Genomic DNA, 16,074 nt, shown 5'->3' with positions numbered 1-16,074 from the left:
AAAAGGAATTCCTGGCGGTCATCAAATACAGAATATTTTCACTTGCATTTATTTGGGAGGAAATTTGTGGTCAGGACTGGCCAAGCTTCCCTATAATAGCTCTTTAGATTCAGGGTAGCTTGCCTAGGTTTGGAAAAACTGCACTGCCCTGATTTTATAGTTATATATAGATCAGCACACAAGTGTGGTAAAACTGATGCCTCATCCAAGGACCTTGTTGTGAAATGAACGGCAAACGCTACCCTCAGGCAGCTTGTGTGAGGAAATGACTGCCATGCTAAAGAGATACATACTTCTGCAATTCCACAATTTGAAAAAATACAACAGTTTCCAAAACCCATATTGCCATACAGCATGGAAGGCAGTGGGAATGGATTAGGAAGTAAAAGACGTTGTCCTAAAGACTCAGCACTCTTCTCAGTTTCTGGGATCTTATGAGTTAAAAGCTGAGGAACTTTGAAGCCAAAGCACTTCAGTGAGGTCTGAGAAATCTAATAATCCTCAAAAATCTATACCTGAACACAGTAACACAGGGCAGATAGTGAAGATTAGATACTCACCTGGTTATCCAAGGAAAACAGAACCAAAAAATCAGAGAACATGTCCCAGTATTTGTAATTCACGGTTTAGCAGATGCTATTTACTATCTACCTCGTTTGAAAGTATGCATCCTAAGAAACACACGCAAGGCAGAAATCAGCTGGGAAATGTACAAAAAGGGTCGATTTCTTTAATAAAGTAGTAAGGTTAGAAATGCAGCCTTAGAGAAGCAAAGCTTAACTAGTACGGCCCTCCTGAAAACAGCAGGTCTTCAAAAGGAGTGGAGTGGATGACAGAATAGAACATTTCACCCTTATTCAGTGCCACTGCAAACACAAAAAGCTTGAAAAACAGCAAAAAGCAGAAGAAAATTCATGCTATCTCTTCTCTGTTTGGAACAAGACCCTCTGCTCACACAACCCGGCGCAGTGTCACAGCCATGAACAGCCAACCAAGGGCTGAGCCCCAGCTGATGTGTAGAAGGTTCAGACTTTGCTGACATGACCGCTGCTAATTTTATAACCATAAGAAGCAATTTTTAGAAACAACTGACTCACTTCAGCTGACAGGTAGCATACGATTAATATGCAACATAAGAAAACAACGTTTAATAATTTAATGCCTTTAAGCGTAATGCAAAATCTTTAATGATACAAATTCAAACTGCTGCAAAATCTCTGTAACTATACACTTTTAAAATTTAAATTATATTTCTTCGATCACTTGAGGTCTAGTGCTGAAAGATACTGAGCACCTTTTAGAAGTTTTGTGCTTGACTTCAACTTCTAAATAACTAGTAGACTTTGAGGACAGTTTCATATTCCACAAGCACAGAGGCAAAATTTGGCAACCAGTAAAGTTATGAAACAAACTCATTTAAAGAATAAACTCTACAGAAAACCAAAATATCAATAACAAATCCTAACATTAAAGTAGGAGCCTAAATCCTAAAAAGTATAAGGCTGAATCCTAAAATTTATATAAACAATATTTAGTGTAACATCAGTAACAAAAATAGTAGATTAGACAAAACCATAATACTCCCTCTAAAGTATGCTAAGGCTACAGTATAAAAATTTATTTTGAAATTAATTAATTTGACAACAATCTGGTTATTTTTAATGTATTTAGGCATCCAGTTTTGTTCATCTGTTTTGCTCCAAAATCCTAAATAGAAATTAAGGTGGAAACTCTTCCAAAGAACTCTTTTGCTAAGTCTGTGGAACATGACATTTAATATGTGATGCAGACAAAGCAGCTGCCTTCTACTCACAAATTATAAAATAAGCTGAACACAACAGTTAAGCACTTGCTGTTGCAGTTCAAATAGCATCTTTCTAATGCCAGATTAGAAGTATTTTTACACCGGCACTTCACAAAATATTTAACGTTAAAGTCTAAACATCCATATAACTCAAATATATTTGTCGCGTTCCCAAAGGGTTAATATTGTCTTGCTTCATTTCTTACATGTAGTAATTTAGCTCTGAACAAAAGCAGCTCCCTGCTGGTTACCTTGGCTAAAGGAAACACAATGAACTGGTAAAAACCAGTTTTATCTCACTGCTGTTGCCCAGGGCTACAGACAAAATGAAGTAAAAAAATTCACATGCAGAGTATTAGGTGCTTATGAAAGATCCAGCAGCGCTGTTGCCTAGTGATTCAGCGAGGAATCAGCACAGGCCAATGAGGTGTACGGCACCGAAAAACATCCCCGATGGCTGCTTTACATCTCCTGCAATTCTGTCATACACCCCCATGATTTCCCAGTGGTAAGAATCACTTTCAAGGGAACCTGTCAGAAAAGAAAAAAAAAAAAAAAAGAAAATTTAAACAAACACATCATATACAGCAAGATTACTATTTTTGCTTTTCCCTTTGGATGTTGGTACTGCTCTAAATTACATGCCTATCCAATATGAAATGTTCTTCATATCTATTAATGCTTATTTATCTCTACAATTTTGATTAAAATACCTTAACAATCAAGACTAACTTTCAGTTTTGAAATTGCAGATACATGTTACTGAATTGCAAGGAAATGCTGAAGCAAAATTAATTTTATTATGCTTTTCAGAAGAGCCACAAAATCAGAGTGTTTATAATGAGCAACTTTGTCAGTAATGCATAGAGATACTAGGGGGAGTTTTTTTACCATCCACTTTTCCAGGTCTGGAGTATTTTTGCTGTTGTTTTTGTTTTACTTCAGTTTGGTTTGCAGTTACTGGTGTTCTGTTACAGAGTAAATTTTCTGACATGAAAGCTGCCTCATTAGCAAGGACTACATTTTGGAAAAAAAACTACTTCAAAGATAAAACATCTTTTTCCTCAAAGAAGAAAAAGAAGTCTCTCCCCATTAAGACTATATATGTGCTCTACTTTAGCGACACTTTTCCTCCGTATTAAAAAATAATATTTTTATTAACAGAGCACATAATACATATTTAGTTGAAGCATGTGTGCTGAAGGAGAGCAGGAGCATTTCACAAAAATCTTTTCATCTTCAACATCTCTAATCCTAGAAGACATATTCTTACTGTATAGAAGGGTAAACAACATGAACAAAAATACAGGTGTTTTTTTTTAAAAGATCACTTTCAACATCTTCTCTAAGATCAAGCTGTTGGTACTTATGTTTTCTATCTGGCCTCTGCCATCAATCCATTCATGATGCTTCAGAGAAAGATGAAATATCTTCATGACACATGTAGTTTAATGTGCAGTAGGAGTAAAAGTATGTCATGACTCCCACAGTAATTTGCTCAAGAAGAAGAGAAAAAACAAGGGTAATAAAACATGTTCCTCCAAATACTTTTACTGACTATTGAAAAGTCCCAATCTTTCAAACTCCCAGACACCTCCCTAGTGTCCGAGTTTCTTTTCACCTATTAAAATGTAGTTGTCATTTAACAGAGACTTGCTATTCTCATAGGAACAACACATTGAATTCATCGTCGAGATGAATTTGTCAGCATGAGCTGACTCCTCAGACAGAGGTGGAAGAAACTGTGTTCTAAGATGGTGTGTCCCGTTTCGTTCATAGGACATTAAAACCTTCTGCCAGTTAGTGGTTAGTCTGAAACATATAACCCTAAAATTCTATTCTGCCCATGTAACTATGAATGCTCTCATTAACCTTGTATACACTTGTCTTTCTCGGAAAACTATTAAACTGTCCATATTTTATTTCACAGCAATGACTTCCTGAGGCAAAGTCTGAATTATGTTGTCTCTGACTAAGTTGCCAAAAAGTCTCCTACAACTATCAAGGAAGGACTACGGCGTTGTCACTCACTTTATATATTATCAGTAATACCATATTTAATTATTTTAATGAACTTTACAGCAGCATGAGTGCCAGGTGTCTAATACTGTCATTAGAAATATTTAGATATAGTACACCTTGAAAAACAGTCCTGCTTCTTTCCTTCAAGGCATTTGTAACAAAAGCAAGGAAAGCACAGGTGTTCAATGTAAGCAGCCTATAGAAACGCAGTTTATAAAACTTGGGAGTATCAGTGCAAGAAATGTGTAACCCCAGCATGGCCAAAAGGTCTCACTTGATCAAATCTGATAAACAGGGGTGCAAGCTCTTACAATGGTTAAGTGAAAAGCAAGGGCGGCGGTTTCCAGTGTGGGAAGGAGAAAGAGTAATTTAGATCTCAGACACCCCTCGTTCCCCTCTCTCAGCTCTTGTGGGACAGACAGGCTCCATAAGGACCCAGAAATCTGCAACTGCAAGACCTCCAGAGAAAGCCTCACATGTGGCTGAAATACTGAAATAGAGACAGAAGATCTGGAGGAAGAAATATAAGACAGAAATTATCCAGTAGTTTTCTTTTTCAACCGTTTCCATTAGAGCAAGTCTGTATGTTGTAACCATTTCTGAAACAAATAGAATAAACATTTTTCTGTCCCTGAATCTTGTTCGGCAGTAGTGCTGAGTGAGTGACCTGGCAACACCAAATACTCCATTTCTCAGGAAACCGGAACCCCTTGGGCTTGTTGCTCACTCACTTAATCAGTTCAGGGACTCCCAGGAACGACAGTCCTTTGTTAAGCAGCAAAAGCCGAGCAGTAGGCTAGCAGTAAAGGATACTATTCCCGTACAGAGAAAAATGTGATTATTTTATAAAATAATTACAATGAGATACAACAGATAGATCCAATAGCTGTGCAGCTATCTACTCAGTTTTTACAGATAGTGTTCGCGTAGATGATATCCTATATTTTAAACAGCGACCAATGATTTTGTCTGCCTTATATGTTAGGTATCCACACAAAAATGTTAAAAAGACCCATTTTCTAAGTGAAAATTACTGAAGAAAGATCTTTTGCAATAATTTTTCAGCAGTAATGAATGCCTGGAATATTTAGAAAGCCTATTAAAGACACATATTTCTCACTCTACCACACCCAACAGAAATTTCATGGCAATAAACAAAATGGATTTTGAAATTATCACAGGGCATTGCTAAGACAAAGAGTAGACGACAATCATACTTTCCAAAACGGAGGTTGAGTTACTTTTGGTTATTTTCCTTTAGAATTTTTACAGTAATTTAAAAAAAGCAATTACCCGCAACTATCAAAATGAAACTACTGAAGTGAAAGGCAAAATAGCTGTCTCTAGACTCTTAATATGATGACAGTAACATACAAAACTAAGTATGCCTGAGATAGTAATGGAAATTCAGAATTGTCTCTACCTTTAGTGGCACTTCCAAGGCTGTGGTTTGCTGCAAGGACTCCATTGTTCTTTTTACCAGTGCTGTAAGGTAAATTTGAAAACCCACAGCTTTATTTTCCATGTTAGAATCGCTACACAGAACTAAAAATCACATGCTTTATATCCTGTTATATAATATCTGCATATCTACATTAGGAAAAAAAAAAGTAACCATCTACCATATTTTCAGACTTTTTTTTAAGTTAAATTTTATCTTTTGTGGAAGGTTCAATTCCTTATTTTAAATTGAATTTTAGGGTGAAATTGGGAGAGTTATTTAACTTATATATCTCATAAATACTGAAGTGCAGCACTAATATATTTATAAATGTACGGGATGTCTTGAGTGCCGTATTTCCCAGTTTTCGAGTTCATTACTCTTAACTATATGCTTGGGGACACTTTATATCTTTTAATATTCTTTTGCGGCCATAAAACTCAACCTATTAAAAAAAAAAAAAAAAAAAAAAAGAAGGAAAAAAATAGTAGAAGTCCGAACTACCTAAAATATCTTATTCTCCAAGTAAAAAGATCTGGGCCAAATTTAAAAAAAAAAAAAAAAAAAAAAATCTTCCCTGTGGAATAGTGGAGCTATCAAGAATGTAAACAATTAAACTTTAGTATGATTTGTGTAACTTAACAACTCATCACGTCATAACGCTATGCTCACTATTACTGTGAAAATGCATCTATAATTGTTCCAAATCAATCATCTGGGACCAGATTTGTCATCCTTGGTCATGCCAATTAGTGTTTAGCTTGACAAAGATTGCTGCTGCAACACAATATGGTTCTAATAAAAATTAAAGAGAGATCCAACGGATAAATGGCTTTTAAAAAAGAAGTAACTTTTGGCTAGTGAAAGTGAAATAGAAGTACCAGGCAGCCCCAGAGCAAAAGTTATTGAGCAACCTCCATTGCTCAGGATGGCTGACTAGATAATTTGTCGCCATGTGCCTCAGAGAATTGAGAAATCTCAGGGCATGCAATACGTGGTGATAACTGCTCGACTAAAACCCACACAATGACTCTGAAGCATTCTTTGAACTTATCCCTCAATGCACACTGTGGTCCTTTTGCAGCTGAGGTTAGATGCAAAGGAGCAACAAGAACTCTAGGAAGCTGCGCGTGGTTATTGCTCTGGCTGCGGCTGAATCTTCTAACGATGTCGGCAATGAAGAATAGTATGTTAATGTTTTGTTTCACATCTGTGACACTGAGGTGGGCTTGACAGTAACGATGATAACCAGCTTCTGCCTGAACAGCAGTGGGGTGCTCAGAGCGTGCTGGCTCACTCAGACTTGCGTGCTAATGAGCTGTCATAAGATTTTTCATGAAGGCCGAATTATGCAGCAACTCAAAAGATCAGCAGCTGCAGTGCCAAGGCTGAGGAAATAGAGACATTTGTTGACACATCTATGTACAGATACCCCTTCTATTTGCTTCATAGAATCATAGAATACCAGGTTGGGAGGGACCACAAGGATCGTCTGCTCCAACCTTTCTTGGCAAAAGCACAGTCTAGACAAGATGGCCCAGCAGCCTGGCCAGCTGAGCATTACAAGTGTCCAATGCTGGGGAATCCACCACCTCTCTGGGGAGATGATTCCAATGGCTGATTGTTTTCAGAGTGAAAAATTTCCCTCTTCTGTCCAATTGGAATCTCCCTAGGAGTAATTTGTACCCATTACCCCTCGTCTTTTCCATGTGACTTCTTGTAAAAAGGGAGTCTCCATCTTCTTGGTAGCCACCCCTTAAATACTGCAAAATGTGATGAGGTCTCCTCTAAGCCTTCTTTTATCAGGGCTGAACAAGACCACTTCTCTCAGCCTTTCCTCATACGGCTTCCCAGTCCTTTGATCATCTTTGTGGCCCTTCCCTGAACCCTCTCCAGCCTGCCCACCTCTTTTTTGTCCAGCAGGGGCCAAAACTGAACACAGTATTCACGTTAGATTTGAGGCAGTTTATGGTCCAGTGTAGGATGCAGAATGGTTTTTGGAGAGCAGAAACAAACATAACAGACTGTGAAACGGGAAGTGCTGGCCTAAATAATTATCCATTTAAGATTCAGTCCAAGTCAGCACAGCTATTAATAGAGGCGTGTAGGACCGTCTCTGTCTTGAGAAGCCCGCTCTGAATTTAAACACGTTGCCAGTTCTGGGAACGCAGCAGATGTTGAGACACTCTGACCGGGTGGCCTGGCTTCAGAAGGCTGAGTGCATCCCCAGTCACCCCCAGGTAAACATTTTTTCCCTTGGTAAGCTCCCTACCAGGCTATGACTGCACACAGCTGTTGTGAGAGCGTAACATCTGGATCCTGCACTTCTCATGCAGGATCCCTCAGCCCTGTATGTTCCACCAAAGCACTTGTGAAGAACCTAAAGACACACTCAGCTCTGTGCAACTTAACATTTTTTGAGCTGTTAGACAAATAAAGAGCAAGAGATCACCAGGGCAATGGGAGGAATAGGTCTCTTTGACAAAAAGAGCTCTAAAGGACAACAAAAGATGGAGCATGAGTCAGTGGCATCGATTCATGGGTTGAAAGATGTGAGTGGTGTGACAAAAGGTGCTGGCTGCATATGCACTGAGTTAGACCAGTTCTCCAGACCTCTGAATTGGAGTAGTTCTCTCCCATGTAACTGTTGTCTCCAAAAGGGGATTCATGACGGCAGTGATGATTGCAACACCTTTCTGTTGGTTCACACAGTTTTCGCTGTAAGGCATCTGGCACAATCAGAACTCTGCTGCATCCTTAACTGCTCGGAATTTCAGACAGCACAGATTAAAGTGGCCACATCAGTGAACAAACCTAATGGTGCCTCATTCACTTTGACAATCCATTAAAAAGTCTCCATGGGTTTGGTCTATTTTCTTCTTTTTTTTTTTCTTTCTGTGTCAGTTGGGCTCCCTGTTCTCTTTCTCATGTCACACTGACTTCTGCATCACTTCCCAGAGTTTAGTGGGTGGCATAGTAAAACCGTTCATTGCAAGCAATCTGAAGTTGTTTTGCCTGTATTTCAGCCTTTTGATATTATACCGTTGGAAGTATCAAAAAAATGCCTACATGTATTTTAGAAAATGGATTTTGAATTAAGTAATAAATATATAATGGTAACAAAAATATCAAGAAAAAGCAGCTGGATTACCACTCCTGTTCAGTAGTCTGCTAAGTGAGTAAACAGTGAAGTAGGAAGCATTTAAACTAAATGACGATTTTTGCACAAAAATAAATAGGTAAACTGGCTGAATACACTTTGGCTGGAAATTTAAAGTTCTAGATTATGGAGAGATGAAATTCTGGAACAGTCTCCCAGTGGGAGTAGTTTTTCATATGGAGATGATCTTTTATAAAAGAGACCATATGGCATGGTGGTATGGAATCGCAGGAGAGGTCCCCTTTAGTCCTGTATCGGATTCTCCCACTACTCTCTCAAATCTCCTTGATAACTCTCCTCTCTCACAAGGCTCAAAATAAACAATCCAGGCAGATACAACTGTATCTTCTTTATCTCATACGCATTATACAGTGTGGTCACTAACAAAAGTGACTGCAATGTTTAAATAGATCTGTCTCTACAACCCTTATTTGTTTCTTTTCTAAGATTTAGATTGGAGGCTTTTGAGGTAATGATTATTTCTGTTTAGTCAAGAATCTAGCATATCTAGGGCACATAAATTATTAATTTTAAAATGTTCCTTTGCAGCCAGCCATACACTGCAATGGCATCTGTAAAATGCTGTTCTCTCAACCTTTGCAACTTACTCTCAAAACCCATAGTCAGCAATTATGGGAATTGTTGATTATGCTCATCTTGGAGTGTTCTGTGAGTGCTAAGTATGTCATGTTAAAATATTACATATAAAAAAAATGATAACAACAAAGTGAAGAGATCATAGAGGAACCAAAATTTTAACCTATATTCTAACATATATTAGATTTTTTTGCTACTGGCCAGAATAAATGTGCTTATTGCAAGTGTTGTGAATAGGAGCAAAGAAAAGGCACGCATGCCTGCTGTGGAACAAAAGCTTATTTGTCCCTGTCAAACTGAAGACATTTTTCAAGCTCATTCACCTATGAAATTATGACTCCAGAAACATGTCAAAGCTGGACAGACATATGATCTACGGAACAGGGATTTTTGCAAACTTAAAGCTATCTGGAGGCATCTTTAGTTTATGCACCAGTGTTTTTCAAGTCAGAAAAAGGCAGCTCAGAGCACAGAAAATGCCACTAACTTGTGATAGCCAGTTCATTCTTTTGTTCTTCTGTTACTTGAGTCCCCTTTTGAACATGTGCACTTCTTAATGCAGCTGCCTCAGTACCCAGTAAGGGGGAAATTGTAGCAGAATAAAATGAAATTTCATGGAACTTGTACAGGAGCCAAAAATTTATATTGGCAGATTAAAAAAAAAAAAAATCTAACATTTTGTTATTTAGGTAGTAATAATTTTAATAGGCTTAGTTTATTCTGATGTTTGGTTGGTTGAGTGTTAAGTATTTCAGCTGAAATATTTTATACCTGGAAGAATATCAGAGAAAAATGTTTAAAACTGTATGTTTTATATGTACCAAATACAAGAACAGATGCAGAAATTAACTTCTTTAATTCTATCAATAATATGTGATTCTAAATGAGTTCTAAAAAAAGGTCCACTTTTAAAAATTGTCCTAATGTACTGTGATATTGAATGGTCTAACACAAAGTACTGGAATACACGTATTTCTACAAAAATATGTTATTTCGAGTAGCAAGTGTCTCTCACTTAATTATGCCTCTCACTAATGGATGCAATTAAGCAAGCATAGTGACAAGGAACAATCCGCAGTAACCACCAGTGGCAAAGTTCACCTTTCAAAGCCACCAGGTACATATGGAATACACATCAGGAGTCAGATCTCATCGTTGCAACTACAGGTATCCCTGTACTGTAAAAAGAAATTATTCTGCATTTCTTCACCCCAAAGTGTATTCTCCCTTTTAGCAGTAATGTATTCAGAATAATCCAAGGGCGAAGAGGCATTCCAAATAGAGTATGGAGAGGTAGTCTTAGAAATGGACTTCACAAAATGAAAAATTGGCTTCTGCAATTCCTCCCGAGACAGACACCAGTTCAATGTGGGGACAGTCTGTCTACCTGATGACACAGGCTTCAGAACTCAGAGATGCTGAGTCCTCACGGATCCAAGAGCCCAGATTTTGGCATTCCCAAAATATCATCTGCCTTTCTGCTTCCTGGGTTGCTGGGGAGCTCAGGATGTGAGGAAGCCAAACAGGCAAGCTGGCTAGAAACCAGGTAGATTATTGACAGTAAAGCTGAGAGTCTTCTGCCAAAACCAAACCAATTTCTGCCAAATGTTTTGATTTGATCTTTCCAGACACCCTCTAATAGAAAATGAGGATTTTTAAAAAGCTCTTTGCTGTCCTCTTCTTGCCCAAAACAGAGAATTGAGGCAAATAACATGTCATATCTTTGTTGAAAATCACACAGTTCAGAGTAGTATGTGCTTTATTGTATTTCAAAGTATGTCAAGGTTTGGATACTCAAAGCCTTGTTATAAATGGTTTTTTTTAACTTGTTCATTCAGAGTGAACTGTATGCATGCTATAAAGCTGGGTGATGGATTCTGTTTGAAGCAGATATTCTTCCAAAATACAGGTAACCCCTTACTTAAGTCACATGCAGAATTTTGTGCAAAAGTAGATGTTAGAAGAAAATAACACATATTGCTTGCCTCTTGTTTATCAGATTCAAAAGATTCAAAATTATCTGTTGGGCAACGATTATTAGGTGTACTATAAATTAGATTTCTGTACACTGAAATGTACTGAAAATCCTTATTGTGACCTATGAAATCCTAAGCAGGAATAGAGAAAGCACCAGTATTATGATTGCCTTGTGGCAATTCTCAACCACCACTCAGAAGAGTCTTAGAAGCAAACAGATATTTTAATCATGTAAAACAATACAAAAGAGGCACTTCCATAAGGTAAATGCTGCTGAGAAGGCTTGCTTACTTACTTACTGCACTACGATCTAATTGAAATAATACTATCTACCTTTATGTCCATTACACAAATAAAAAAACGGAGACATATATTTTCTGTTGCTTTCCTGAAAAAGTAGATCAGAAGCATGACTGGAATCAGAATGCAAACCCGCTGAATAGTAGGCCCGTGCTCGTTGGATCATACTAAAAGCAGGCGCCCAACACAGCACTGACCTGCAGCCCATTAGTGCCACCAAACAGCACTCTTCAGCTTTAAGTCCACGTCTTTCCCTTTACTGAGCTTTGTGACTGTACAACTGAGATTTCTCTCTGGATCATTAAGCTGCAGGCTGGAATTTGCAAGTCTGCGGATTCTGCAATTTAAAGTTTCTGAATGGACAAAACCTCATTAAATATGTAAAGACAAAGCTGACAGCTAAAGAATATCTGCACATAAAAGTAAGAAGAGTAAGGACTTTAAAAAAAAAAGAGAGAAAGAATTTTGGGTAAAGAGATGAAACCCATATTTGGACTTTCAAGCACTGAAGTGAATTAGGAGTACACCTCCTACTGACATTTCTTCTTTGGTTTAAAACTCACATACCTAATTTGTTACCTCAGTTAGCAGCTCCTGAAATAATTGGAAAAGATTAGGAGAAAAGTGTCTTCCTATTTAGTTTTATCTGAAAGGAATCTAGGTCAACTGCTCTCAGACTGCTCCGTGATGTGAACCAAAACTGTTCGCACCACGGACTAGGGACAATAGGGAGATGTGCCTCATCGTCCTACTCCTGACTGGAGGTTACACGCTGATGCAGACGTGCCCTTTCTCTGCCTATTCAGATCAAGCGAAATCCTTGTTAATGACACGGAAGGAAGAGCAATCTTCAGTCACTTCTAAGATGACTTGGATTAGTTCTTTTACCAGTAGTAGAATTATTCACAAAGCACAGAATCACAGACTGGTTGAGGTTGGAAGGGACCTCTGGAGGCCACCTGGTCCAACCCCCCTGCTCAAACAGGGACGTCTAGAACGAGTTGTCCAGGACCATGTCCAGATGGTTTTTGAATATCTCCAAGGATGGAGACTCCACACTATCTCTGGGCAACCTGTGCCGGTGCTCGGTTACCCTCACAGTGAAAAAGTGTTTCCTGATGTTCTGAGGGAACCTCCCGTGTTTGAGTTTGTGCCCATTGTGCTGGTCCTGTCATTGGGCACCACTGGAAAGATCCTGGCTCCGTCCTCTATGTCCCCCCGCTTCAGGTATGTATATGCATTAACAAAATCCACCTCAGTCATCTCTTCTCCAGGCTGAACAGCCCCAGCTCTCTCAGCCTTCCCTCTCTCCACTATGTCCAAGTCTCTCTTGTACTGGGGAGCCCAGAACTGGCTGCAGAACTCCAGGTGTGGCCTCACCAGTGAAGAATAAAGGGGAAGGAAATGAAAGAACGAACAAACGAAGAAGGAAACGAACGTCTTAGGTTGGTCTTTGGTGTTAAGGAAAAGACAATTTATCACTCCTCTCATTTGAGACAGGTGACTATATCTGAAAGTTACTGTGATGCGGGATTTTCTTTTTTTTTTTTTTTCTTTGCCTCTTTGGGTGAAGTAGAGACAAACCTAAATATCAATCTTCAAACAGCAGAATGAAACAAACTTCCATCTTGAACACTCGAGCTTGGCGGCTGATATTAAGCGCAACAACAATTTCCAAGGTGTCTCAGACTCTAGACTGCCCAGGTCCATTTTCTAAAGGCCATCTCAGCAACTTCAATGACATGGTGGTAGCGTGGAAGCCAAACAGGGCATTTCCAGGTACACTTGCTCTGCAGGCTGCAGCTCCACGTGGAGGTGTGCGAACTGCTTACACTGTGGTGTGCAGAGCAAACACAACTTCAGTATTTGAACTGGACTCTTTGTGTTTTCAGAAAAGAGCCTCTAGTCACCATGTTTCTATAGTGAGACAATGTATTACTACTATTCATATGATGGATAGAGGTTTTTTCCATTATACTGGGAAAGTATTGATTTTGCTGAATTTACTACAAATTCATATCAGTAACAGAGACCAGAATTTGATCTGATGAGGACAGAATCTGTGATTTTCTGTATGTACAAGCAACCATGAATGATTTTTGTCTTTGGGGTATAATATTAGCTTAATACGTAATGCAAATTAAGTAAAATAAGATAATAAAAATCCTTCTATGCTGTCTTACAGATCTCATTCAATATACAATACTTTCTAACTCTGAAACTATGGCGCTTTTAGACATCAGCCTTTTATGAGTAGATATTGCAATCTCTGATAAATTGTGTGATTTTTTTAATTTAAACCAGATTTGAACTCCTGTATTGAGAGGTCAAATGTTAATATATTAACCTAATTCATTACGATGCCCCTAATATATTGAACTCAAACATTTCCCAGGTTCTCTGTTTTGATTAGATGGAGGTTTAATGTTCTCATTATGAACTAATACTCACAAGAGGGATCAGTGATGAAGAGAGACTAATGGACCAAATTGTACTGTTTAAATGAATGCAACGCAGGAAGGCGAAATGAATTTTTTTTTAGATGCTTAGGTTATAATAGAAGATATTTCTTGGTTTGGTTCATTTAAAATATTGCAACATTATGCTCATTGTTTTAGCCAAAGGTATTGTTGAGATTCAAACGAGGCCAAAGATTGTGAATAGATGTTTGGTGCCTTCTGGAATAAATCCACTACTTACTGATAAAGAGACCCAACCGTCTCCTATGTGTCCTCGTTTGCTAGCTAAATTTGTACCAGATGCTGAGACAAATTCTGGCTTAGGAGATAGTGTCTGGAAGTAAGTCAAGTGAGAGGATAAAAATGTAGGCAGGAAATTTTACTAACCCTTAACCTTGAAAGTTCTGTCATCAAGTTTTCTTAGTACAAAAAAAAAATTAAACTAACTTAGAAATTACAGTACATTATATTCTTACATTAAGAATTTCATACTTCTTTATGTAACAGGCCCCAACCATATGTATTTAGGAAGTTACTTTCCAAGCCATTCTTTTTAAGGTCATTTATTTTCTTCTAAAACCCTTTGAAATCTTGGAGAAAGTATTATTATTTAGCTTTACAGGACTCACACATTGGATGAGGGAATCTTGATAAGAAAACTAAATACAAAGAAGCATGTTGATGAACTCCACATGAGGAGTATAGCACATTTAATCTATGTAAGAGCCTGTGGTGGAAAACATTCAGGAAAATCTGCTTAGTATACATTTTCTTAATCATAAGAATCAATGTGCTGCTTCTCGTTACTCTAATTCTTTATTCTCTGCGAAATCACAGGTTATAGGGGGAAAAACGAGGTAGGGGAGAAAAGAGAGAGATGGCATTTACCTGAAAATTCCTGAATTTGAGAATCTTCTACTTCAAACAACAACTCGTCATGAAGCTGGGCAATTAACCTGGAAAATTTTAGAGATTTTAGATAACATTCAAGAAACTTCTAACACTGCTTTCCATTCATATCATCAACATGCACAATGGATGTGTTAAAGTGAAAATAAAGACCCTAAGAATATGAAAAATTCATCAATGGAATTGAAAGGATTGCCACCCCACATAGTCTGAAAACACAAAAGCCATGGTTGTAAACCAAAACTGTGCTTGCCAGCTTATAAATGTAATTGAGGGATTTGATGATGTGACAAGGTATTGCTTAAAGCAAATTTGCAGAAAATTGCAAGAAATTATAGAGACAGGCTGTGTTTTGTTAACATAGCTCGTTTTTCTTAGGTTGAGCTGGAATAAATGTGGTTGCAAATGGGCAGTTTTACTAATGCAAGTTAGGTCAATCCTAGGAGTACTTGGCTTACTCTCCTTTCCAGGAAATAATCTTTTCACTTAAGTACAAAGCAGGTGTCCTCACACTGAGAAACAAGTGGGTTGAAGAAGGAAAACGTAGGCACAGAGACACAATGGGATCTGCTGCCTTCCTAAGAACAGAGCGTACAGCTGGAAGCAGCAACATCCCGAACCCACGCAGCTCCACACACCTGAGCCCTTCCGTTAGAGCTGGTTTGTGATGAATTCATATTGCTGCTTTGTTTTGCTCTTTGTATTCGTTCTATATCAACATGCCTCTTGCATATGGACGTGACTTAATTGTTCAGTGCTTAGAGGAATGGGACCCTAAACTGTTGGTTTGGGTGCAAAAGTACTTCCACAATGGAAATAATAAATGTATTTGATTGAATCAAGTCCACAGCAAAATAATCTAACACTTATAATCTTTGAGTGTAGTTCTTACTCAGCAAGGAAAAATACTGTATGTCTGATCAGACTCTATTTCTACTAGGTTTATTTTATTACTTCTTTAATCACTGTAGCTGGGAGCCTGTCATGACACTGTACCACCTATTTCCAAATTGCTTTGCAATTTGTATATAAAACTTAATTTAATGCCCATTGTAGACTTTTTTTAATACCTAGCAGTTATTCAAGTAAATAATTCTTTACAAACGGCTGAAACATCAATATGGTTAGTACTTATAACTTTTCACAGCTTTCAGAAAAATATCCTAAGATAGTTTCACACTGCCTTAAATTACAATGTGACATTGAGTAACAGTGTGGTGAGCTCTAATAATAGATCTTAAATTATTAGTCACAACACAGTCAGAAGCAGAGTGAAACAGATTAACGTATTTCTAATAGGTAATTGGGACACAGGATACAAAAAAGAAACAGATGAAAAGACCAGGATCATCTGTAGCAAGAGAATACAGTTATATGAAAAGTTATAATTCCCAATGCAAGTAAA

General features: G+C 37.9%; 1 protein-coding gene across 1 annotated transcript in view; it reads right to left on the bottom strand.

The window, feature by feature from the left end:
- Positions 1 to 2,266: 2,266 nt before the first annotated feature.
- The window catches only part of POLN (DNA polymerase nu), a 99,499-nt gene continuing 85,691 nt past the window's right edge, over positions 2,267 to 16,074 (bottom strand). The window contains exons 22-24 of the mRNA XM_065634469.1: positions 14,649 to 14,716; positions 5,250 to 5,311; positions 2,267 to 2,335 (exon numbers count right to left, since the gene is read on the bottom strand). Of these exons, the coding sequence (XP_065490541.1) occupies positions 2,267 to 2,335; positions 5,250 to 5,311; positions 14,649 to 14,716 (199 nt within the window). The remainder of the gene's footprint in view (positions 2,336 to 5,249; positions 5,312 to 14,648; positions 14,717 to 16,074) is intronic.

The sequence above is a fragment of the Caloenas nicobarica genome, chromosome 4 (genome assembly GCF_036013445.1).
Source record: "Caloenas nicobarica isolate bCalNic1 chromosome 4, bCalNic1.hap1, whole genome shotgun sequence".
NCBI classification, from domain to species: Eukaryota; Metazoa; Chordata; class Aves; order Columbiformes; family Columbidae; genus Caloenas; species Caloenas nicobarica.
The sequence above is the reverse complement of the archived record's forward strand: the minus strand, read 5'-3'. Positions and strand labels throughout refer to the sequence as shown.